Source organism: Sparus aurata, chromosome 11, assembly GCF_900880675.1.
Source record: "Sparus aurata chromosome 11, fSpaAur1.1, whole genome shotgun sequence".
NCBI classification, from domain to species: Eukaryota; Metazoa; Chordata; class Actinopteri; order Spariformes; family Sparidae; genus Sparus; species Sparus aurata.
Genome location: NC_044197.1, coordinates 3,667,781 through 3,692,349, shown reverse-complemented (window position 1 = coordinate 3,692,349; position 24,569 = coordinate 3,667,781). Strand labels below are relative to the sequence as shown.

The 24,569-nt window shown below is 40.9% G+C and overlaps 1 protein-coding gene across 2 annotated transcripts in view; it reads right to left on the bottom strand.

The window, feature by feature from the left end:
• Positions 1-24,569, bottom strand: part of LOC115590789 (uncharacterized) — a 77,580-nt gene that overhangs the window by 33,049 nt on the left and 19,962 nt on the right. Inside the window, exons 7-9 of one of the 2 annotated variants that reach the window (XM_030432211.1) lie at positions 23,002-23,067; positions 17,008-17,131; positions 587-686 (exon numbers count right to left, since the gene is read on the bottom strand). In XM_030432211.1, the coding sequence (XP_030288071.1) occupies positions 587-686; positions 17,008-17,131; positions 23,002-23,067 (290 nt within the window). The remainder of the gene's footprint in view (positions 1-586; positions 687-17,007; positions 17,132-23,001; positions 23,068-24,569) is intronic. The other variant, XM_030432212.1, reaches the window with a different exon arrangement.

The window sequence follows — 24,569 nt, the reverse complement described above, 5'->3', positions numbered from 1 at the left end:
AAACAGATGGTCCACAGTTTTACAACCAGGACAGAATCCACGAATCTCCTCCTGGATCTGAGGCTCAATCTGGGCCTCCTTTCCAACACCCTGGCATAAACTCTCGCATACCCACTTTCGACTTAAGCAAACCAAGTGCTGGTTCAGAGTTGGTTCAACCTGCAGACCTTTTAAGAACCAGTTTGCTTAGTGCCCAGAGTCTTTAGCATCTCAAGGCAAATCAGCTGTTTTTTCCTGGTTTACCAAACTACCTTGAGGTCCGCCAAAAGTCCTCCTCGAGTTGGCTTCACATGAGTGCTCAAGACAAACAGCTGCTGATCTAATGATACGACCACACAGTTAGCTACCGTGCCTTTGTATTTTATAATGAAGCCAGTATGTTTTGGCACCTCTGCTGTGAACTTGCTATACGTTTGCTATCATTCATCGTGATAATTCTGTATTCCTCGGTGCAGTAAAATAAAGAAAGGCAGAAAAAGGGAGTGTGGCCTTTCAAAAATGCAAGAAATTTACAGAGCCAGAGAGGTGAAAAGGTGTAGAAACAAAGACGAGACAGTGAGTGATATTTCACAAAGCTGATTCTCACCCAGAGCCACCGTGCCCATTAGGAAAGGTTTCCCCATCTGCCTGAAGTCACTGCTGCTTTGAAGGCCGACCTCTGACCCCACCGCGAATGTCACAGCCACCTGGGACACACAAACACACACACACACACACACACACACGATAGGTATTCTGTCAAAGTCGAGAACAGGATGAAAGCAGATAAACATCAAAGTATTTGTCACGTACGCAGCACAGGACAGTCACATCAAATAAACATGTGTTTTTTGTTCTAAAACAATCAGAGAATAACAATGTTAGATGATCAACCGTTGAGCATCGTGACTGATGTAGGTACAAAAGTATCTTTGATTCTTTTTGTCGTGTTAGTACTGAGAATTTGGAAAGGGGAGAGCAGCTGAAATACAATTTGTTTGCTAATTTCTTACACTTGATTAATTTGATACTTTGTCTCATTTGATAAGTTCATCTGTGATGTCTGATTTGATACTTTTGAGTTTAAAGTTCTATAAAAAAAACTGTATTGAAAACAACTCGATGCACACTGGGAGCTCCACCGTGGTGAAGTTAGAAACCTGTGCAACATTTAGGGTGATAAGTGAGTGCAGTCGGTGTGTAGCCAAAAAAAAAGAGAGTGCCCAGAGTGAAGAGTAACCTTTGTGTTTTAGTGCAACAAGACCTCACTGTGGTCTGGTTCTCTAGAGACTGAGGCAGCGGTAAACAATTTCAGAACCACAGGTAAGAAATGGGGATGACGGGAGGATAAGGTGAAAGAGGAGTGGAGTGAATAAAGTAAACAATAACACGACACAAGAGAAATGTGAAGAGAAAGAGAAAGTCTTCGCTCACCTACCTTGACTCGCATATGAACTTAAGTGACATCCCATTCTTAATCCATAGGGTTTAATATGACGTTGGTCCCTTTGCAGCTATAACAGCTTCAACTCTTCTAGGAAGGCTTTCCACGAGGTTTAGGAGTGTTTATGGGAATTTTTGACCATTCTTCCAGAAGCACATTTGTGAGGTCTCACACTGATGTTGGACAGGAAGGCCTGGCTCTCAGTCTCCGCGCTAATTCACCCCAAAGGTGTTCTATCGGGTTAAGGTCAGGACTCTGTGCAGGCCAGTCAAGTTCATCCACACCAAACTCTCTCATCCATTACTTTATGGACCTTGCTTTGTGCACTGGTGCACAGTCATGTTGGAACAGGAAGGAGCCATCCCCAAACTGTTCCCACACAGTTGGGAACATGGAATTATCCAACATCTCTTGGTGTGCTGAAGCATTCAGAGTTCCTTTCACAGGAACTTAGGGGCCAACAAAGCCCAGCTCCTGAAGAACAACCCCACACCATAATCCCCCCTCTAACAAACTTTACACTCAGCACAATGCAATCAGACAAGTACCGTTCTCCTGGCAAACGCCAAACCCAGACTCGTCCATCAGATTGCCAGATGGAGAAGTGCAATTCGTCACTCCAGAGAACGCGTCTCCACTGCTCTAGAGTCCAGTGGCAGCCGGCTTTACACCACTGCATCCGACGCTCTGCATTGCACTTGCTGATGTCTGGCTTGGATGCAGCTGCTCGGCCATGGGAACCCATTCCATGAAGCTCTCTACGCACTGTTATGAGCTAATCTGAAGGCCACATGAAGTTTGGAGGTCTATAGCGACCTACTTTGTTATAAACCCACTGACAGTTGACTGTGGAATATTTAGGAGAGATGAAATTTCATGACTGGACGTGTTGCACAGGTGGCATCCTATCACAGTACCACGCTGGAATTCACTGAGCTCCTGAGAGCGATCCATTCTTTCACAAATGTTTGTAGAAACAGTCTGCATGCCTAGGTGCTGCTTTTATACACCTGTGGCCATGGAAGTGATTGGAACACCTGATTTCAATTATTTGGATGAGTGAGTGAATACTTTTGGCAATATAGTGTATGTTATTATCCTGTTTTATGTTCTCTCGTTTCCTGTTTTAGTTGAAATTTTACTCTTATATGTCGCGTGTTGTTTTTCAGTTCCTCCCTCTGTGATTTTCCCTACTTCCAGTGTTTTTCCATTCCTTTCCCTCACCAGTCCTTTTCCTACCTCACTCCACCTTTACCTGATCCCCTCATTAGCGTGTCTTTAAATAGTTTTTGTTCTCCCTCCTGTCTTTTGTCAGTTCGTTCAATATTCTCCCGTGACGCCACCCTTTGTTTCCCACCCGCGTCGACTCCCGTTTATCCCAGTGGTATGTCCCTTGCTTTTGTTTTGCACTTTGTTGAATCCCTTTTTCGTTACTACTTTGTCTTTTTGTCCTTGAGATACATTTTTGTTTGTTTTTCCTGGATTTGTTTAATTCAGCTTTTGTTAATAAAACCCGCATTTTGTCCGCCAATCCTGCCTCCCATGTGTTGTCTGCATTTGGGTCCTCACCTTGTTTTCCAAAGTGTAACAATATAGACAGCATGGAAAGAAAAGGATGCAAAGACAAGACGCAAAACTTATGAAGAAGAACGAGTAAAGTGGAGAGGAGGGGGTGTTGACTATTGACGAAGAAGACATGATGACTGGTTCCAATAACTTTTAACTAAAGGTGCCAATGAATGCTTTTTAGATGGACGGAAACGTCAGAGGACTCAATTGTCTCATCGCCTCTCGACGGGCGGGTTTCATTAGGGCTTGGACTAAAGAATGGACTGCATTTTACTAAACTACTCACCACACACACAAACACACACACACACACACACACACACACACACACACACGCACCATAAACCTGACTGCATTATCTTCTTCCAAATGATTTGACCGCCCTGCACCCAGGCAGCAATATCCCCCTGCTGTCATGGGAGCGAGCAGCATTAAAGGTTCAATGACAACTTTATTAGAGGTGAGGGTCTGGAGTCTTAACCAATTATAAAGCCTGAATAAATGTCACGCTAATTATTTCCAGAAAGCCGTGAAATTGTAGTCGATTCTCCGTGAATAATCTACCTTCCAACACAATTCCACAGCTCGGTGCATGAGATTCATTTAAAAAGTGTGTGTATGTGTGTTTGTGTTAAACTGTGTTCATTCACATTTTTTTTTTCTCTATGTGTGGTTGAAGTAATAGCCAAAGCCTCATTCAGGCCTATTTCACAATGGCTGGATAGGGCTCTTATCAAGGTGTATCAACTTCAATTTGGGCTCCACTATTTTTTTTTCTTTTCTTTTTTTATTTGGCTGCAGGATTTTGTGTGAAGCAATCAGTTAGATGTCAGGCTAAAAGGAGCTGCTGGAGCGGCACATTGATTTGGATGAAATCATAGAGAGGAGATGAGAGAAAAAAGGGAGAGGACAGGAAAAAAGAGGAGAGGAGAAAAATCATTTTCACAAAAAGTGAGAGCTCCCATATGGGAGAAGCAGGTGTGACTTTTTTCTTTACTCAGCATGTGTACTTTCTCTGCCGGTCCCTGCTGACCGAGATGGAAATGCCACGATAAGAGTGTGAGCAGCCTGGAGTATAATCCTAAAGTAAGCTGCCATGATATTACACACATATAGGTTTTCCCTTTTTGCTTGTGTACAGCTGTAACAAGATTTAAGGGCCATTTATTATAATTTTATAACACAGGGCTGTACAAGAAAATGGAAGATGCAGTCAAGAGAAAAACTACTTTTCATGTCGCAGAGCCTGAGAAAGACGCTGCTCTGTTGTCTGGTGAGGCAGCGGTTACTTGTGTATCTTTTGCAAGATGGCAGCAGGGCGAAAACAGCCTTTGTTTGGGCTGGGTGTCGTCTTTTAGACATCTCACTTCACTGATGTCACTGATGCTCAGTAGTTGGGTACCAGTGATGTTCTGGTGACGGCCATTTTTGCCATCTTCTCTCTTCTATTGTACAGAATACGGTGGCTTGATTGTAGGAAAATTCAAGTAGGAAAATCAACATGAAACAGAAAAGGTGTATAAGGGAAGGGTTGACCTGATATATATCTACGATGTGCTCGATCATACAGCAAATCTTATCTAGTTTGGTTTAGTTTAAAGACTGGAAACACAGGGACAAAGTGAACCTCAAACATATATATATTCGAGAAAATCCATGCAAGACATACATTAGAAGGATATGAAGTATGAACTTGTGAGCTTTAACGTTACACAGTGCAGTGCTAACAGCGTCTCCATGTTTCCAGTCTTCTTGCAAAGCTAAACTCACCATCTCCTGGCTCCACTGCCCTATTTAATGGACAGACATGAGATTTACGTCATTCATTTCACTTTAATATGGGGTGTGCAACCGCTAGGGTGCCCCAAAAGTTACTGCAGGGGAGACACCAAATTAATGTTTGATGATATTTTGATATCTAGTCTTATAATTCAAATGTGTCTGCAAACAGATGGGCATACCAGTCGAGTCTTAGAGATACAGGTTTGATTGCTCTTGAAGGCTCCTGATGGATCCATCCACACACATGATTTTAATCAATTTCCCTGTATTAGATCTGCTCTAGTTCTTTGTACAGTAAAGCCTCCGTCCAAAATCTACTTCCTATTGCCAGTTTATTTGAGTGCTTTGTCTCAGATCGTGTCAATGTTTCGACGATATCGTGCCCTCAAAAACTAGGCGGAACACAAAAGTGGTGACAATGACATGTTCACTACTTTCTGACAATCCCAATCCCATGATGCAATGCTAGATACACATCTGTCAGTGATGATTCAAGGCAATGATGATAAGTGAGTGTCAGAAATATTGATTCACTGCTCACATTGGAGCAAACTATTGAGTGCCTGTTATATAAGGAGTGGTGAAAGAGGGAAGGAAGAGGTGTTTTTGGACAGAGTCTATGATTGATTGACATCTGCCTGACTCTTGTTGGCTTTATTGCACCCTTGGGTGGGACAATTATCCGTAAAACAGAATACCTACGAACTAGTGTGTGCTTCTGTCTTTGAGCAACCCCAAATGACAGGTGAGGATGAATGACAAAATGACATTTCCCATCGAGACCTTCACAGTTGTAGACATGTAAAGGGTTTAGCGACGTGAACAGGTTCAGCTATTAGTGTCCTAAAAGGAAACAAAGTGCTGATGTGTTCGTTGGCCTTTGTCTCACCAGAATCAATCCCAATCAACAAAGTTACCCTGGGGCTGCTTACAACTCCCCCATTCTGCCTCCTCATGGACCTCCAACACACTCTCATTCAAATCCTGCTCAAAACATCAGTGAGCTTCACAAGTTGTTTACCTCCACATTCACTTTTCATAAAGTTGACTTAAAAAGGGGGCTGGATGCAGTAATCTAAGTTTGGCTCTCTGAAAGTGGTTTTTGCATTGGAGAAACATCTCCCCGAGGCCAGTGTTTGGAGACTGGAATAAATTATGGACTGCTTTATTTAGGATTATACTCCTGTGAAGAGAGGCACTCAAAGAGACGCCAGCATTGATTTTGTTTTGCGAATGTTTCGGAAATCCTGGTAAAAGCTGTAAAGGCCATTTTAATACATTCTCTGACTTTCAATGCAGAGAAATTGAATGAATAAAACAAGGTAAGTCATTCCAGGTCTCCGTTTTGTTTCAACAAGCAAAACACAAGAAAAAGTCCCAATTTTCTATCATCATATTTCTTTTTCTGAATAAATACGATACCACAAACTTATACTGTATGCATTACCCATCACCTCTGCTGGGGATTACAGATATTCTGCTCAGCAGAATTTAAGTCATAAAACCCAGAAATAACTTTGCATTTTTGGACTTCTGGTTTGTTTATCTTCAAGTCAATGCAGATTTTACCAATGGGTTTTCAGATAATGACATATAGTCTGTGGTTAACACAAACTTTCATGGTTCCATGGTCCAAAATATGTCAGGTAATACCCTATGTTTGAATTATAAAGGGTTGACATGTCTTGTTATAACAAATCTAAAAATCCAATTTATGTCCCGAACCAGTCGATGCTAACTTATGTGTTAGCCTACAAAAAAGGTCACTCTTGCAGCAGTTATCCTTGCTCTTCAAATCAGGATTTTTCTCCTTTTCTTTGAGACTTTAAAGCTCTTTGATTTTTTTGTACAAAGTAATACCAGACACGTTTAATAGAAAATGTATTTCTTCCATAAAAAAACATCTGACAGAATGCTAATATTACCGTCTGTTAAAGTCTGTCAGAAACTGAAACCCAACTTGTTAGTATAGAAACAATATCATTTTATGCTTACAAAATATAACTCATTGCAGTAGTAGATTGTTATGTAGATGTTATTCAGCATGGTAAGCACTTTTGAATGTCAGGCTCATGCAGCAAAAACAATACGGGCCGAAGTTTAGATGCAGTGGTTTGCTGTTTCTGATCTGTTGTTAATAAAACAAAAAACAAAAGAATATTGCAGTATTTTATGTTACCAGTGATAATTAAGGGAAGCAGATAGGAAATTTTCTGTCATACAAATATATAAGTGTCGACGAAAGACGCCATGTCAGAAATGTCGGGTCGTAATGTAACGGATGCCATATGGCGGTTTTGAAGGGTTGCACCATTTCCTATGGGGAGGTGTTATTTACATGTTGTATACTGTGAGCACAATGTCAATTCTGTTTGTAATCTGTATGAGTTGATTTGGTGGCAAATGAGTTGCCCAACTGGGGTTTTACAGAACTGTCTAATCTGATCTAATCTAATCTAAATCTAAATAGGATGGCAAAAGCCAAAAGCAGGTAACTGTACTCTCCCTCGCTGACTGGCTGCTCTTTGGTGTCAGGTAATATACACGAGTTGGGTGTGAGTATGGTGGAGAAGCAGCTACCTCAGCAGACCCCATCCAACTATCACACTTGGCACGACTTTAATACAGCAGTGTAGGAACTGTTAAGGTAACAACTGGAAGAGAAGGGACAGCTATTCTTGTCTGGACTCAAAACAAGTCAAAATGTCTGTGAAGAAAATGGGACAACATCCAACCAACTTTCTGCCAGCCAGAGCCGGAGTCCCTTTGCTCTGTTCGACAAAGGCTACCTTTTGCTTTTACATGATGAATCATTTCACTTCCAAGTCATAAATATAAAGTACATGAATGGATGCTCGCCCAGGAAAAAAATGATAAAAATGGGATTAAAATGATCCTAAAAAACATTTCAAGCCCGTTTCATTGGCTTTGCTTTTTCTTTACAGTAGTCGCTGACTGAAGGTCATACTTTATGCCTCCTTTTATTTGCCGTGACATCACTTATTAAAGCCCCCTGTCTCTCTGTGCCCCCTCTGTCTTGGCAGCTCAGGGCCTGGAAATTGCTGTTTTCTTTTCATGTATACCAAAATAGAAACATTAATATTTCAGCCATAAAGAGAAAAATCACATTTGCGGGGCCATAAATGGCTGCTGCTCCACGATAGTGTGTTTTATTCTGGTGCAGTTGGCCTTGCCTGCCCGGCTCTCTCTCATATTGATGCAGAGTACAGCGAATGGCTCTCAGTGCCCTGCTCCAGAAGTGAACCTCTAAATCTTAACGCCTCCCCCTGTGTGGGACTTAGTGCTAGGACACATTTCTCTCATATTGTGTGTGTGTGTGTGTGTATGCAGATATGTGAGGGAGTTTCTGTGTAAATAGCTCCACCTACAGGATGAGGATGAAACAACAGCCTTCCAAAACACCAGCAAGTACTTTTAGAGGTGATAGTCGACCCCCTGAATAAAATAAAACCTCTGTGACACAAACCAGGTTGAGGTTACATAACCGAGTGAGTGTCTGTTTTTTCACATGAAATAGTTGATAGTGTCTTGAGGTTCGGTGTGTGTGTGTGTGCGCTATCAATGCAATCTAAAATCAATCTGTCCAATTTCTCCATTGTTGTTCAAGGACAGAGGATCCTTTAAAGAGTCATAAAGGTTCAATTGGCTGCTGTCTGCTCTGCAGGGATAGAGTCATTGATCTGATGTTGGTATACGGATAGCTGTTCTCCAACAGCAAACATACAGTGGCTGTAAAAATATTCACCCCCTTAATCCTCTTTATTGCTTTTATAAATGAAATCATGGTCACTATACCACAAATAAACAAAATATATATAGTTTTTTTACAGAAAATGTCAAATGTCATGTCAAAATGAAACATATATCCTAAAATAAGTGATTGTGTACATATTCACTCCTTTCAAGAGACTGACCTAATTCAACAGAGGTCCAGCCAATTGGTGCTATCAGTCTCACAAGCCCCTTTAAGATAAACAAGGCGGCACATTTACAGCAAATTAAAGGCTGCAATGTGCCGCCTTGTCTATCTAAAAGGGAGGTGTAATATTCCCTCTTTTCCAAAAAGCCGCCACTGGGGTAGGTGTAAACATGTGACGTGAAGTGAAGCACGAAGTTCGGTGTGAACAGTGAAGCAGGTCGAATTTGTTTTCAAAATAAGAGCTTTACATTGTACCCCATTGGAACTGGGTTCTTGGTGGGGGGCTTTTAATCTAAATATGTTTTGACTCTGAGGCGTCAAACTGGAGGACCAAAACAGACCCCCAATATACCGCCTTCTGTCTAAATCCGTGGACCTAGCCGCAAAAAGGACAACCAAATCGGCGGCTTGCTGCCCAGTATGAAAATGTCTATAGTTAGTGAAATGGGGATCACCTGAGTGGAGTGAATGTATCTCTATTGATTGTAGTATAAAGACACCTGTGTCTGAAAGTCGAGTCACTGGTTAATTATCCTGGTTACAATTACACCAGGAAGACGAAAGAACTCCAAGCAACTCTGGGAAAAGGTTATTTAAAAGTACATATCGGGGGATGGATACAAAAACATCCACTGGAGTTCAGTGAAATCCATCATTAAGAAATGGAAGAGCAGGCCGTCCTCACAAACTGAGACTGTGAAAGAAGGAGACGAGTGAAGGAGACAACCAAGACACCTATGACTACTCTGAAGGAGCTGAGATCGGACAGACTTCATACAACAAATGTTGCCGGGTTCAAAGCTTTATGGGAGGGTGGCAAAGACAAAGCCACTGTTGAAGAAATTATCATCATTAAATCTCAACTCAAGTTCACCCAAAGGCATGTGGGAGACTCCAAGGTCAGGTGAAAAAAGGTTTGCTTTAACATTGAGCATTTTTTGTAAATGTATTTTATTTATTTATTTGTCTTTATATTTTGTGGTATATTGACCATGATTCCATTTATAAAAGCAATAAAAAGGGGCAAACAATGAAGGGGGTGAATACTTTTTATAGGCACTGTATATTCAGTCATCCACACTATAGCATTTAGGGGCAAGTCACTGGCCTCAGTACACGTGTACGTACACATTCTTAAGTCCACAAAGTCATTAAAAATGTAATTAATTTTCCCACATCAAAATAAAATCCAAGCCAAGAATTTGTTCAACCAGATCTGTCTTGAGGGGAAAAACGAGGACGCAATGAGCCGACAGTGTCAGAACTGTGTCAGCCAGAGCCGACCCAGAGTAATAAACATATAATGCTATACGTCAATAAATGAAGTTCAAACATCCTAAAGGAAAAATGGCTCCCGAAGCGCCCTGATGATCGTGCACCACCTGCATGCCGTGCTGAGAGTTCATAATGTTTAATGCTTTGTTGCAATATTATCCAGTTACAAATGCCCGTGTTTAAATGCACTCCCTAGTGTGCTGATGCTACACTTACGAACATTTACTGGGAAATGAACTGTACACACACGCACACACACACACACACACACACACACACACACACACACACACACACACACGTTGTGAATTACAGTATACATTATTTGCATCTTTTTAAAGTAGGAGAGGCAGCACTTGTGTTTTAACTAAAGTGCTTATATGCATATTACAGAGCACGAAAGTCTGATATCAGCAAGCTCTAAATCCTGAAAAAACAACAGGGTGCTAATGAAGGTTACTGACAAATAAATAATCACTTATAAGTATAAAGCAGAATAAATAAGTAGATAATAGGTTGATTAAAAAAGCTACTGGCTATGTGTTAGGAAAACATTATCTTATACTTTTCTACTGAATTCTGAACAGCGATTTGCAGGTAGTTTTTTCCTCCCTCTTTTATTCATTTGGACATCTGCTATTAAATCTAATTGCTTCTAAGAATCGGTATTCATTTTGTGTTTTACTAGTAGTTATTTTAGTTATGTGTGGCTACGGGGCTCTATAGACAATGGCTGTGGAGCACGCTACCTTGAAGTAACAATTTGTTACCATTTTACCTTAAATTAATAGCTTTAAAATTATTTTAAAAAGGTATACTGACTTGTAATATGGTGAATAGTGTCTCTGGCAGTCCCACTTGACACACGTTAAATGGGTGGAAGGCTGGGAACTTCCAGGAGGCATGTGTAACCTTTCATGGCAGACTGTCACAAACAAAATACTTTTTGTTTCCTGATGGACAGATCGTCTCCCCATTGACTACCTTTTGGTTACAACCCCAAGATTTCTGGAAGCACCATGGAACAAACTGCTTTACTGTTGTCATGTGAGTAGAAAACCCATGGCTGACTCCCCTGCTGCTAGTGGGATATAATTAAATAACACTGGCATCGATCCCCTGTGGTAATAATCCAGCATCAGCTAATCTGCCAATATGTCAGTGATCAAGCTGAACTATCACGGTATATAAAGTGCAGAGGAACGAAGTTAGAGGGCATACAAGAAAAATGAAAGCTCTGTCCCTGGGGAGATTTTTATGTAATGAAAGAATTGTGACAGACTGTCTTCATCAACAAAAATAGCAAAGTCAAAGAGAGGCGAGCCCAGTGGAAAAACAGTGGAGAGCTGCAAAAGCATTTCTTCTCATGACTGAGACAATTCTTTTGGAAGTTAAGAAGTTATATTTTTGGAAGATGGAGAAAGTTTCAGTAATATGAACTGGTAGCGATCTCAGGATCTCTGAGACAGCATGCAATAACAAATGGTACATAACACAGTTAGGTGCTTTAAAGTTCATTTCACTGTCTGGCTGCAGTTTTTGAAAAGTTATCATGTATCTGATCATAAAGAGGCACTGGGGATCTCTCAGACACAGTTGAAGTCATTAGATCTTATCTACAGCACATTAAATGCACTAAAGTTTCTGCATTCTTCACTCACCTAAAAGTCCCTGCAGGTTAATAAACCTTTACATGAACATTTTCTAAAATAATTATTTGCAGCACAGAATTATAGGAAGTGCTGGGACGGTTTGTGAGCATCCAGAGGCAAATATAATGTGTTGTGGCTGCATTGTCCCGCAGTCCGATTAAGGTTAACAGTTCTACATCCATACATGCAATATTTATCACACAAGGAAAAGGGTATCCTTCATTGTTCCTGTGTGTGTTTTTATCACATCAAAGGTGTCATCTGGGTAGAATGTGCTGGAAGCAGGACATGGTTGAAAAAGTACACCGCAGAAATCGCAGGGCTGCATTTACACTGAAGACAGGCCGCCAACTAGGCCTGCACGATACGAGGAAAATCTGTGATGTGCGATAACACTGTTCAGTATTGCGATGACGATATAACTTGCGATAAATAAACAAATGTTGAAGTTTGCATTTTATTAACTATACAGTTAATGATGGCTAACATTAGTGTTGAATTGTTGGTGTAGGTCTTTATGGTTGTATTGCAGGTGGTGATGGAGGTTGGTTGTGTTTCCTCTAGAAGTTTCAACAACTGCTCGGCATGTTTCACACAGTACCTGTGTTTGTAATAGGGCTGGGTATCACCAGGTACCTCGCGATACGATACTATCGCGATATTTTGCCCACGATAACGATAATATCATGATACAGCGATTCTGTGATAATCGATATTGCAAGAAATTTCATCCACAATACATCATGATATCTGTGTCACTGAAGAAATGCAGAATTTATTGACTGCACTGCAAACATTATCAATCAATTTCATATGAATGACAGCCAAGTAAACAAAGAGTATATTGCACAGTGACTCTTCTTAACTGACTACAACTATCATTAAATATCGATATGTGTGGGTTTCGAAGCTGCTTAAACCATTTTTAAAATTCTATTTGGTTGTATACATTTGGATAAAGATAAAGTTGTCCTCCTAAGAGGGGTGGTTGTGGTGGGCCAAAAAAATAATAATAATTGTTTTTTTTGTTTTTCTGTAACATTTTGAAATATCGATATTTGGCCCCAGTGTATTGATAATGTACCTCAAGACGAAATATCGCGATATATCGCAGTATCGATATTTTGGCACACCCCTAGTTTGTAACACGTCGTCTCTCCTGAATTCAAAATAAGTCCATATAGCAGAAGTGCTGTTTCTTTTCACCACAAGGTCCGTCTGATAAATGTTGGCATGCTCACGGTTCATGCATGGCGCGTGTAAACAAAATGATTTTTCTTATTCATCGCGTGTCAGGCAGTCTTTTGCGATGTGTTTATCGCACATGTTCCTATCGCAAAACGACATAGAAACGACATCAACACTTGTTTGCAGTAAATACTCCAGACAATAACCTGCTCCATTCACAATTGCTCTAAAGAAGAAATCTTGTACTTTTTACCAGGGAGCTGGGAAGATAAAGTCATTCAGTGTCCCGTCCAACTGATTCAGACATTTCTGTGCAGCTCCTCTGAGTAATGTCTAGGTAAGTTCAGGGTTGCGGTACATGTGTAAAAGGGACGTAATAAGAGGGTGTCAACCGAAGTGTTGGCCAACACCAATCGCAGCAGATACAGCAGCCAGCTGTGCAATGCTTTGAGGCAGTGCAACCTTGCGGAATGCGATGGTGTTAAATGTACTCTGGCCCGAGCCTAAAGACTTCCTTCAAGACCTCCGACTGAGCTGCTGACACTCCCTGATGTTGGCAAGAACTGACCTGGAAAGCCCCCAAACTGCCACAGCGGGAGCTCAGTAAGCAGCACAGCTTCTGCATGAGGTGACCAGTGTACAATGCCACTTCCATCCAGTTTTTGCCAGCATGACCTCACACACAAGCATGGCAGTCGTGGCAACGCGACATCCATCAAAAATGGCTGAGGGATATACAATTTAAGGGAGTGAATGAAGACCAACCTTAAAAGCCTTTAAAGTGTGAAGCGTGAAGGTGAGAGAAGACTTTTGAAACACTTCCATTTAGTTTACTTTTTATCAAATGAGAAGAGTAAAACACTCTGCAATTCATCTTGTACTACAATAATTTATATACACTCCAATTTACTTACATATTTAGGCTCTTTATGGAAAGTAATGGAAAGTGTACTGCTAATCTTCTTAGACTAAGATACCAAGCGGTGACATAACTCACATTTAGGTATTTTAACATTGGCACCAGAGGCCATTTTTTCAAATTCAGTTCATTTGTTTCATTTCTTCCCGCTAGGAAAAGTAAATTGCCTCTAGATTTTCCCTAAGTGTGACTTTGTGCAGCTTCTCTAAACCATAATTCATGACATGATGTCGTAAAATACTGTATAAAATATGGACGAGGCTTCCTGGTCTGAGAAGTGAACATAATGCCTTAAACCTGCATTCTGTCTACTGGCCAGCAGGGGGGCGACGTCACTGGGTTCCAAATTGGTGTCTGATTGCTTGTAATCAAATATGAAATAGACCCTACTTCTCTCTTGATTTATTACCTCAATATACAGTCGCCTAATCAGATTTTGATCTCAATCACCATTGCAAGTCTTCTTCAATACAGCGTGATGTATCCGTGTTTTCCGCTTGTGTATTGCAAAGCCGACAGCCCGCTGGGTCTAAATTGATTCCCCGCTGGGCCTAAGAGAGCATCAGAGAAATGTATCAAAGTTTTTAAGATGTTTTCAAACTTAGTAGCAATTTTCTTTGAGGGATAAATTATGTTAGAGAGTGTGCCGTCTAGAGAGAGAGAATTAAAGAGAGAGATGGTGAGTCGGACATTACAAGTAACACAACGGTGGATAAAGCAGTGCAGTGTGTGCACAGTTTAGGCTGTTTGGATGTTTATAAATGCTCCAGCTCAAGACCCAAACCAGGTTCCTGTGTCTTGCTTGTTGGCTTATAAATTGAGAGGGGGTTAGCTCAAACTCCCATCAAACTGGGTAAATTGACATTTTCTAAAGTGCCTTTCCAGTCTACTGACTACGCAAAGCACTTTACAACACTTTTCACATTCACCCAGTCATACACTGAAGGCAGAGGCTGCCATGCAAGATGCCGGCGTGTTCATAAGGAGCAATTTGGTCAAGGATACTTGGACATGCAGCCGGGGGAGCTGGGAGATCGAACCAGCGGCCTTCCGATTACTGAATGACCCGCTCTTCCTCCTGAGCCACAGCCCCCCTCCACAGCTGACTATACAGATGAAAGATATTTTTTATATTGGTGCCACATAACCAGAGAAAACAGGGCTAGGAGGCCTAATTTAAGTTTAACAGATGATTGTAAATTAGAACTGAATATTAACACAATTATATTTTTGATACGTAGTCATCATTAATGTAGATATAAAGACTATGTGGGTAAAGACCATCTAAAGTATTTGAACGAGTCTCAAAAACAGTTCAGAAAATGACATAAACTTACCGTAATGCAGCCTTTAAAACTAAGTAAAAGGTTTTAATGATATCCAAAATCAAAGCCAATATATAGTCTGACATCGAGATATAATATATTTATATTACCCAGTCCTTCAACAAATTATATCATTATACATCTAAGAAAAAAACACACTAAACTGTGTTTCTGAACACATTTTTCAGGTGAAATGGAGAGAGGTTTCCTGTTGTTCAGTTGTTTATACCACCTGCAGTGTGGTGACACAAAGATCCTGTTTTTGGTGGACGGACCTTAAATGTGGACCAGCTGTTCAAGTCTCTATTTGAGCAACTAGCAGCTCCTCTGAATTTCATTCAGCGAGCTATGGTGCAGGACATGACCTGTGTTTCTATTTCCCAGTCCTACGTTATATAAGATGGAGACTTTAGCAGCAAGCTGAATGTGAGTTGTTTTTGTTGAGGTCACAGTCTGTGGCCTTTGAGCTGTGTAGCCAGCTGCTGTCAGGCTCAGTGTGACCGTCCGCTCTGCCTTTAAAAAACAGGCTGACATCGCTGCTTTATGCAAGACATGATTGGCTGTCGGAATGATGTCTCCATCTTTGTAGACGGAACGCTGGAACGGCATCAAAGAGCAGCAAAAGTGCACGAACAGCGAACAAAGTGTTGGACAGGTCAAAAGTTTATAGATTCTTTACAGTGAAAAGAGAAAAACTAAACTGAGAAAAACAGAGTTTTATTATTTTCCTCAAAAGTCTGAAGCTGCATTAAAAGTCTGTTTTCCACTAATCCGTCTTGCTCCCCTCCTGTTTTTACATCGTTTTTATCTCACCACATGAGCAACGCTACATTTCTCTCCCACTCTTACCTCCCCTAAGAAATATATTCCTCTGTATATATCGTGTGCCACTTCAATAAAGCTCTGTCTTGGTTTACTCCAGTGTTTCTGAGCCCCCTGCCCCAACACACCTGATTCAAATGAACGGGTCGTTATCAGGCTTCAGCAGAGCTCGATGATGAGCTGATCATTTAAATCAGGTGTGTTGGAGCTGGGAAACATCTGCAACATGCAGCGCAGGTCGCCTGCAGGACCGGGACTGGAAAACCCTGGTTTGTACACTCACTATCTCTTGTTTTACTTATTTTACTTAAAGATGAAATTCTTGGACGTTTGTGTTTTGGATATCAGTCATGACGCACGTCTTTTACAGATGTATTTACTGTTCATGTTAATATCTCTTCTCTGATATTATCATCTGAAATCTTGTTGCTCCTGATTCCTCCTGATTCTGATGAGTATAAGACGTGTCATAGCAGTTTGTTTGTGGATAAAAGAAACGTCCCCTACCAGTACTTTATTTAATTTTAGTTTTGTTTGCATAACAAGGAAAGAGGATGATAATACATAAATATTTTATTCCCTCATCAGCCAGTTTTATTGGATGAGTTCTAGATTTGTAAAGAACATCTGTACACATCCTATTTATCTTTGAACAACTCTCCAAACAAGGCACTGAAATGTATACAACAGAGATGTAAATCAATACATCATCTACAAAATCTTTGTAATAGTTGTCCTAAAAGTTTGTTACTAATTAAAAAAGTGAACAGCTCCCTGATGTATTCCTCTTTAATTATGAAAGTCTGGAGATAATTCTCTGGCTCACACATGACCGGTCGAGCGTAAGATTTAAACACTTTTGACGAACTGGGCACGAAACAACTGCAATCAACAGTCAACTCAACATATAAAAGGTTCTCTAGGACGCAATAAAATAAATCAACTTGAACTCCTGTGGATTAATTGATGTGATGGTGTAATTGTGACTCATCTGCCGCAGAGCTTCTGAAAAAACCTGACTGGACTGAACACCAGCCGCCATGATCCCGTCATTTCAGTTTCATTTTATGTTGCTAATTAATCATCCAAAAGAAATATAGATTAATGGTTACCGTGACAATGAGCAGGATCCCTTTCAGCAGGGTGAGCAGCGACGTGACTGGCTGGATGACTGTGTGGGCCAGTAAGATGGCAAGAGTTAGGATCCAGGTGAACACCGGGATGACGTAGATGTGGCTGTGGAGGAGACAAAAAAAAAGGCCACACATTTAAATTATGTTATTTTTGAACGACACAGACTTAAACCTGCTCAGTCATAACACACTAACAACACCTACAGCTTTCAACAAACATGGCGCAGTCACAGAACAGAACCTTCAAAATGTTAAAGGTTGTTTCTTGAACATCCCTGACACTTTTGTGGATCAAGATTTTACCTGGGAAAGGTGTGTTTGTTTTATAAGATGTGATGCTTTAGGGTTAGAGGCTAATGTTAGCTAGCATACCACTGTTAACAGAAACTTAAAATCTCACATCTTGTTTACGTCTGCTGCTGCTGTTCGCTCTTTATTCAAAAGGTATTAACATTGAACATGTCGTGTCGCCAAATGGCCCCAAATTTGACGCTGCGAACAGGAACAATGACAGACATTTCTTGCTTTATAGCTACATTAACAACTTCTACAAAGTACAGTTTCCTAATTTGAAGTTAAACAGACACACAAAAGGAAAAATAATGATAACTACAAATGGACATTTCTGTATAAATAGAAATGTTGAGCACAAGTAGAGAAGTTTTGGTAATTTGTTGGCTCATTATACCAACTGCAAGATTATCAGATTTAAGTTCACCAACTGAAGAAACGCGGGCGAACTTGTTTTCATTTTAATTAAACACATGAGATTTAACAGATACTTCATTGTTTTTGTTTTAATTCTGTAATAGACAGAAGAAAAAAAGGCCACTTTTCCGACACCTAAAACTCCGTTGAAGGAATATTAAGAGCCGATAATCTGATCCCTGGGTCGCAACTGAATCTCAGTGATGCTTTAAATCTTATAGAGCTCTGGGGGGTTTATTTCCAAGACACCCACTCTTGTGTTGCAGCCGGTCTGAGAGGAGAGTTTCTGCGCAGAGACCTGCAGTAACCTATCGATCGCTGCCCCCGGGGAGGAGGAATAAGGTGGTTTATCCAAAGGAGGCTGCCCAAGGTTTTTTCACTCCAGTAACCCTGCCTTCACACTCCCACAACGCATCGCAGCATCTCCCCTGGCGCCGAGCGGGCCGATAATGAAGCACCCAGGCGTGCCAAGGAAGCGGTCCAACCGACCTGCACAGTCTGAATAATATTATTTGGGTTAAGTATTTACTGGGGCATGACAAAATAAATTAGTGCTGTTAACTGATAAAGGTAATTATAGGCTTGGGAGAGGGAAAGAGAGGTGTGAGGTGGGGGGAGGAGACAACAATCACTTGAAGAGACGGCTAACGGCGCCGCATTGATTCTTGCTTCAGTGACTTGAGAGTGCTGTGGGAGTTAGTCAGCGACACCAGTATGATAATGCACTGCTCAGTATGAACAACTACAGCTTACACACTGGCATCTGAGCTTTTGTTCTATATGCACACAGTATCATCACATTATCTGATGTTGCCTATATGTATTTATTGTTTTATTTAATTTGATTTATTAACTTTGACATAGTTGTCTTGCTTCTATATTCGGTTTTCAGTGACAGGTCTTGCTCTTCTTAGAGAAACCAAACAAGTTTCATTGAACCTGGGTGCACGGGCAATAAAGAGAAATCTGAATTATGTCAACCTTTGTGTTAAAAATAACTTAAATGAGGATCATCTTCATGATAAAAGAAAGGCAGAGATGGTTTGAGTCATGACAGCTGTCAGGAAGAACCTCAACACCTCGTTTGAACAAATGACCAATACTAGGCATGCCCAATAAATATCAGCCCGACATTGGGAAATTTACACTATTGCTATATGTGAATATAACCACTTAGTACCTATTCTACTGTATAATTTGAGGGAACAATCGAAGAGCCCAGTGCGGGAAGAGGCCAGCAGCAATGACATCATGTCTGTTGAGGAGGAGTTTCATTTGAGGCGAGTGAGTCTCACATTTAATGGTTCGACACTGTTTACAAGCTGATTCAAGCAGGTAAGCCTCAATTTCAAAAGGATAAAACAATAAAACCGGGGCAGCAAAGAGAAGAAAGCCTCACTTCAGAAATCTTGAGTGGTGCTCAAAGCGAAACGACCAAGAAAATGAGGCTGGATGAACTCCAAAGGATGAAGATTGGACAAAAAGTCCAAGAGGCTCTAAAACTGGAGGGACGTCGGAACTTGTTTTGCTCTAACATTCCTGCACAAAGCTAGTTGCTAAAGACCTGGGGTCTTATTTATGAAGCCTGCATACGCACAAAATGGGCATGAAAGTGGTTTACGCCACTTCCCACGCAAAAATTGTGATCCATAAAAACAATCTTGACAGGAAAATGTGCGCACCTGGCACATGTGGCTACACAAACGGTGACATGGTGAATTGAAGCTGATTGTAGAAATGAAACATGAGCAGCATTATTCTGTGCATAATAATACAACTCACAATCTATTTCTCTTCATATCAAATGTTATTTTCAATCCAGTGGTGTCTAGTAAAATTACTCCATAACCACCGCCATGATTCAGTGTACTGAACCATCGATCAGTGGCTCATTTCCAGGCATTAACATTCATGAGACACTTTGCACCAACTATTTATGGTTGAATGTGGGTGAGGAGAGGACGTGTATGAGGTGGATCCATGTTGGGATTCATAAAAGGAAAATGAGCATTGTTGGGCGTATGCCAAGTTTAGAAATCTGAATATTTTCACGTACATGTTTACTATGGATCCTATGAAAGGTTTTATAAGCAGCCTACGCGTTCACCTCTGACTCCTGAGACCCAGGACCAACTTTAAAAGGTCAAGTTCACCCAAAAAAATAGAAATCCACACTCACGTCAATGAGAAGTTGGGTGAAGTTAAGTTATTTTAGTTCTCCAAACAACTGGAGCAGCTGGAACTGTTTTAACATGTAAAAAAAAACAAAACATGAATGACTCCATACAGCTCGGCCGGTGTAATCTGCATCTCTGTAGGCTCCAAGATCCAAATCTGATTTGAAAAGATGTTATTTACACACTGTTTAGAAAGCCAAAAGCTTCACAGTAGCTGCTGAGCCTACGGCGCGAGCACACACTGTAAGGGAAATTCTCCTTTTTGAAGTTTGAGAGATTTGGCTTATTCTCTGAAGAATTTCAGACCCGGTGGGAAGAATCAGATCTCTTTAATATATGCTGCATGGAGAAACGGACCCACAGTGTTCTCTGCAGTCCTCCAGATTGTCTTGACTTATATACACAACAGAGCAGTGTTTACTTACTTTACTACAGTTGTTAATCATGCCTTCCCCAAAGCGATGATCCTCTGATGTTTTACTGGACAATAACTCTCAGCCTATCTAACTTTCTGTTATTACCTGAGGCAGAGAGAATTGTCCCTCGTATGAATTCCTGACCGGATCCCTCGTCCTCTCACATGCCGACATGTTTTAATCCATACATTTATTTCTGAATCCAAAACTGTTTGATTCCCACGACACCTGAAGGCTGAAGTTGGGGGCACAAAGCTCAACTACGCGAACACACAAGGCTGTTAAAAGCGTCCTTTTAAATTATTTTTTACACCCGGCCGGCTGCACGGAGACATTTTTATGAAGGTTTTTTAATCAGCTGTCTTCTTCGCAGCACCTCAAGTTGCTGCAACACTCCAGAAATATCTTGTAGACGACTAAACCACCTGATCGGCATTAAGGGTGAGAAGATAACGGCTGAATTTGTGTTTTCGGTTGAACTTATCCTTTGTTCTTATCCTTGAAACCAAATTGAAACCAACTGGAAACACTTTGCCTCACCCTCACCTACAGCAGAAGAAGGCCGAAACCCGAGCCAGTGTTTGGTTCGTCTGCAACTGGCTTCTGTATTACATTTCTGCCAGTAGATTCCCCTAAATCCTGCACCCTGGACCTTTAACAAACTACAGACACAGTACGTTGTAGAAGACATGCAGCCTCTTCCTCCTGTCGAGTGACCCACTTCTAGGCAGCTGCTTAGCATCGCACCCTGTCTCCGCGACTGGCGAATAGGCAGGAAAAACTTTTTTAAATGTACATTTTTCCATGTCAACTTGGTGAACTCATCTGCTGAGGAAGATTATATGAAACAACTTTAAGCTCCAGAACAGCTACTTATGGTGAGACCGTTGTGTCAGTTTTCAAGACGATGTCAGTCTATTCGGACGACGTTAGTCATGAAATTAAAATCTACATTTCAGAGAAGAAACTGCCGGATGTGAGTTTACAGTGAAGAGCGTGACAACATGAAGTTATCTGTACACAAAATGTTGTGCACCAGTAATGAGAAGCATACAGCCGGAGCTCCTCTGAAAAACACAAACACCCTCGATTCGTTTGGAAGTACATCCGTGCATTTAGAAAAAAATACTGACTCATGTCTGCCAATTAGGCCAGTTTACCCCTCATGGAAGTAGCAGCCACAGTGCTAAGTGATGTGAGTGACAGATGAGAAGGCTTACAGCTAATTATTCACTTAGTATTCATTAGTGGAGGTTTACATTTCAGACTAGGGTTTAGTCATCGAATACACAAATTAAAAATACATGAATAAATCCTCGCCATCTGATAATGGAATACTTCTTGCCTGCTGTGTGTGTGTGTGTGTGTGTGTGTTTGCTTTAATTAAAAAAAAATGAATGCTGTAAGTCCGTGCAATGTTTTCAGAGGCTCTCAGTCTGGTGGGCAGCGATCATCTCTCAGGGTTGCATCAGCTTTTAAAAAATTGTAATCCCGATGAAAAAAGATGTAACTGTGAGCTCGTGTAGCCTTAAGCAGCACTTCCCAGAACTGACAATTCACTTTCAACTTTTGCCTTTTGGAGAAATGAAAGCGGAGCTGATGAAGGGTCGGATTGATACGGCAGGCAGATAAAAGGTTTGTGCTCATAATCGCTCTCTCCACCTCCGATGTGACTTTCTGAAACGCTGCGATGATGTGTTGATTTTCTTGGCACATTATTTAAATCATTAGCGGTGCGTCTCTCTCAGCAAAGTGGTTTGTTCATTCTTTGTTTCCTTGCAGTTTAACTGTTTGAATGACTCACTCTGAGTCACCCCCGTAAGAGCTGATAGCCCTGAAAAGATTTTTTTAGTGATTTATATGTGGGAGTAAAAACTAAACTCAAGATAAAAGTGACTCACATATTACACGGGAGTCAATCCGAGGCCCCGGTAAGTTCTACGACTTACACTAGTTACTAGACTCCGACTCAACTTGTCCTACAGTACTTCTAGCTTCTATTCATCCAAAGTAAAAAACAAAAGTCGTTTTAAAATGCTTTATATGTCAAAATATCAGTTATATCAAGAAGTCAGTATTATTTAGAAAGCCAGAAATCAAAAATACATTACGTTGCCTCGGTGAGCTGTAAAATCTGTACAGTGAACAACATCCTCTGTCCTCAGATGCTCCATTCCAGTAAAGAAGCCCTAAAGCTCAAATACGATAAAGCAAATAATCTGTCTGTCTGTAGGAGAGATTTAACGTTTCTGTCAACAGCAGTATACTAGTTAATGTTAGCCCCAAGGCTACGACGTTTACTGCTGCCTGACAGTGCTGTTACCTGCTCCGGGATGCCTCTCTCACTGATTGTTGTGGTTCGTACAGATTTTAAATCGTAACTATCAGACACGTATATTATCTGCCTTTATCTGTAGACCGAAACATCAAGCTCCTGTCGTGTTTTAATGTGTTTTAATGTGTTCTGCTTTAAATGTGATGGTTTTTAGTTGACCTTTTTTGCATGATAAACATAGAGAGGAGCATTTTTTTTTACCATATTATTGAACCTTAACACGTCCAAGAGTAATATCTCTTCTTTTACTCAAGTCTGACTTTAGGTTTGTTTTACAAGACTGCTCAACTTTAAAATATTACAGATTATAGATTTCTCGTGTATGTGCAAGACTTACCTGATATTAAGAAGAGCAGCGTAGGCCTCACTGCCGGCTAAGACATAACTTATTCCAATAGAAATACTGGAGAAGGGATGGGAGAAAAGAGACAGGCAAAGAAAAAGGAGAGGGAGAGAGGTTGTTAGGCAGTGATTGGCCATCATCCTGTCAGCGTTAGCACTCTCCCGTTGTATTAAACATGAAGATGTTGTCTTAACCGTAGCACCTGAGGCTAACAGCAGCTAAGAGATTTCATCTTAAACTCGTTTGGTGTTTGCAGCGCAGTGCCTTGATCTTCCACAACTTCTCCATTCTATATCTGCATCAAAACAAAAGTCTCCTCCAGGGGCTACTTAAAGCAAATGTTTTGGTTGTACATTCCCGATGTGCTTTGAGCATCGCACATTCACATCAAGCCAGAAATCTGTTTGCAAAATGGCGTGCCTTCATTTACGAGCTGGATGTTGCTGAACATACTGTAGGTTCCAATCCAAAGTGAATGACAAGATAGGTTTTTGTAGCTCAACATCTGTTCCGTATAACTTTAAGCCTCTGTAATCCCTCAACAGTTGGTTGTTGCGAGTGCAAATCCATTAGCAGTTTCTCCAGACAGCTAAGTGTTTCTTCACACCCACATTTTTCAAATCTCCTCTCTTTCAAATCTCACAGAAGGAAAAGCCAAAAAAAAAACATTCCAGCATTTTGAATGTGCAGCAGTCTGAGCAGTTATTTCTCAACCAGAATAACTTACCGAGGCTGCAGAGAAAAAGGGCCGAGAACTCGACAGTCAAACTCGAGATACTTACCACAGAATGTTTAAACGGAAATAAGACCATCAGACATTCAAGGCAGAATTTCTGTTTACTTGTACAGATACTCTGACTCCTTCTCTGACTCTTTGATGAATACACACAAACAGATTCAGGCGGCATGTGAAAGTGTATTTGTCCTCTCACACCTCATTATCTCTGCTGTAACATGGCAACACCGACTGATGTGTGAAGGTGGGCAGTTACTCATTTACTGGGAGAGACAACAACAACAACAACAACAATGAAAAAAAATATATGCTTTTTTATGAATATTTCCACACTCCTTAGCTCCTCTAGAAACTTCTAGCTGGTCACATTGAACCTTGCAGCCCTGCAGTCGTGGATCAGCGCGTCTGTTATACACTTGGGCATGAGACTGCTGCATGTGTGGGCGTGTATGAAGCTGGATCACTGAGGCAGAATAAAGTATACTAATGTTAGTGTTGCGTCTCATACTCAACAAATATAAATCAGAGCACGTAACCCTAATATATATACACATTCCCTACATGTATTAATGCATGGATTTCGTGTTTTGGCTTTTCTAACTTATTTTAAATGCACGCTGTTCACTGAGATGTATATGCATTAATTGAATTGTGTGTGTGCCCATGCAGCGTATGTATTTGCATGTCTCTGTGTGCGGCCTGCAGTATCAGTGTGTCATCATGTGTTGTACAACAGCTGCACTCTGTCGGGCAGTACATAAAGACTAAGGGGCGCCAAGGGTAAGAGATGCAGGTCATGTTTAGTGCCGTGTGTGTGTGTGTGTGT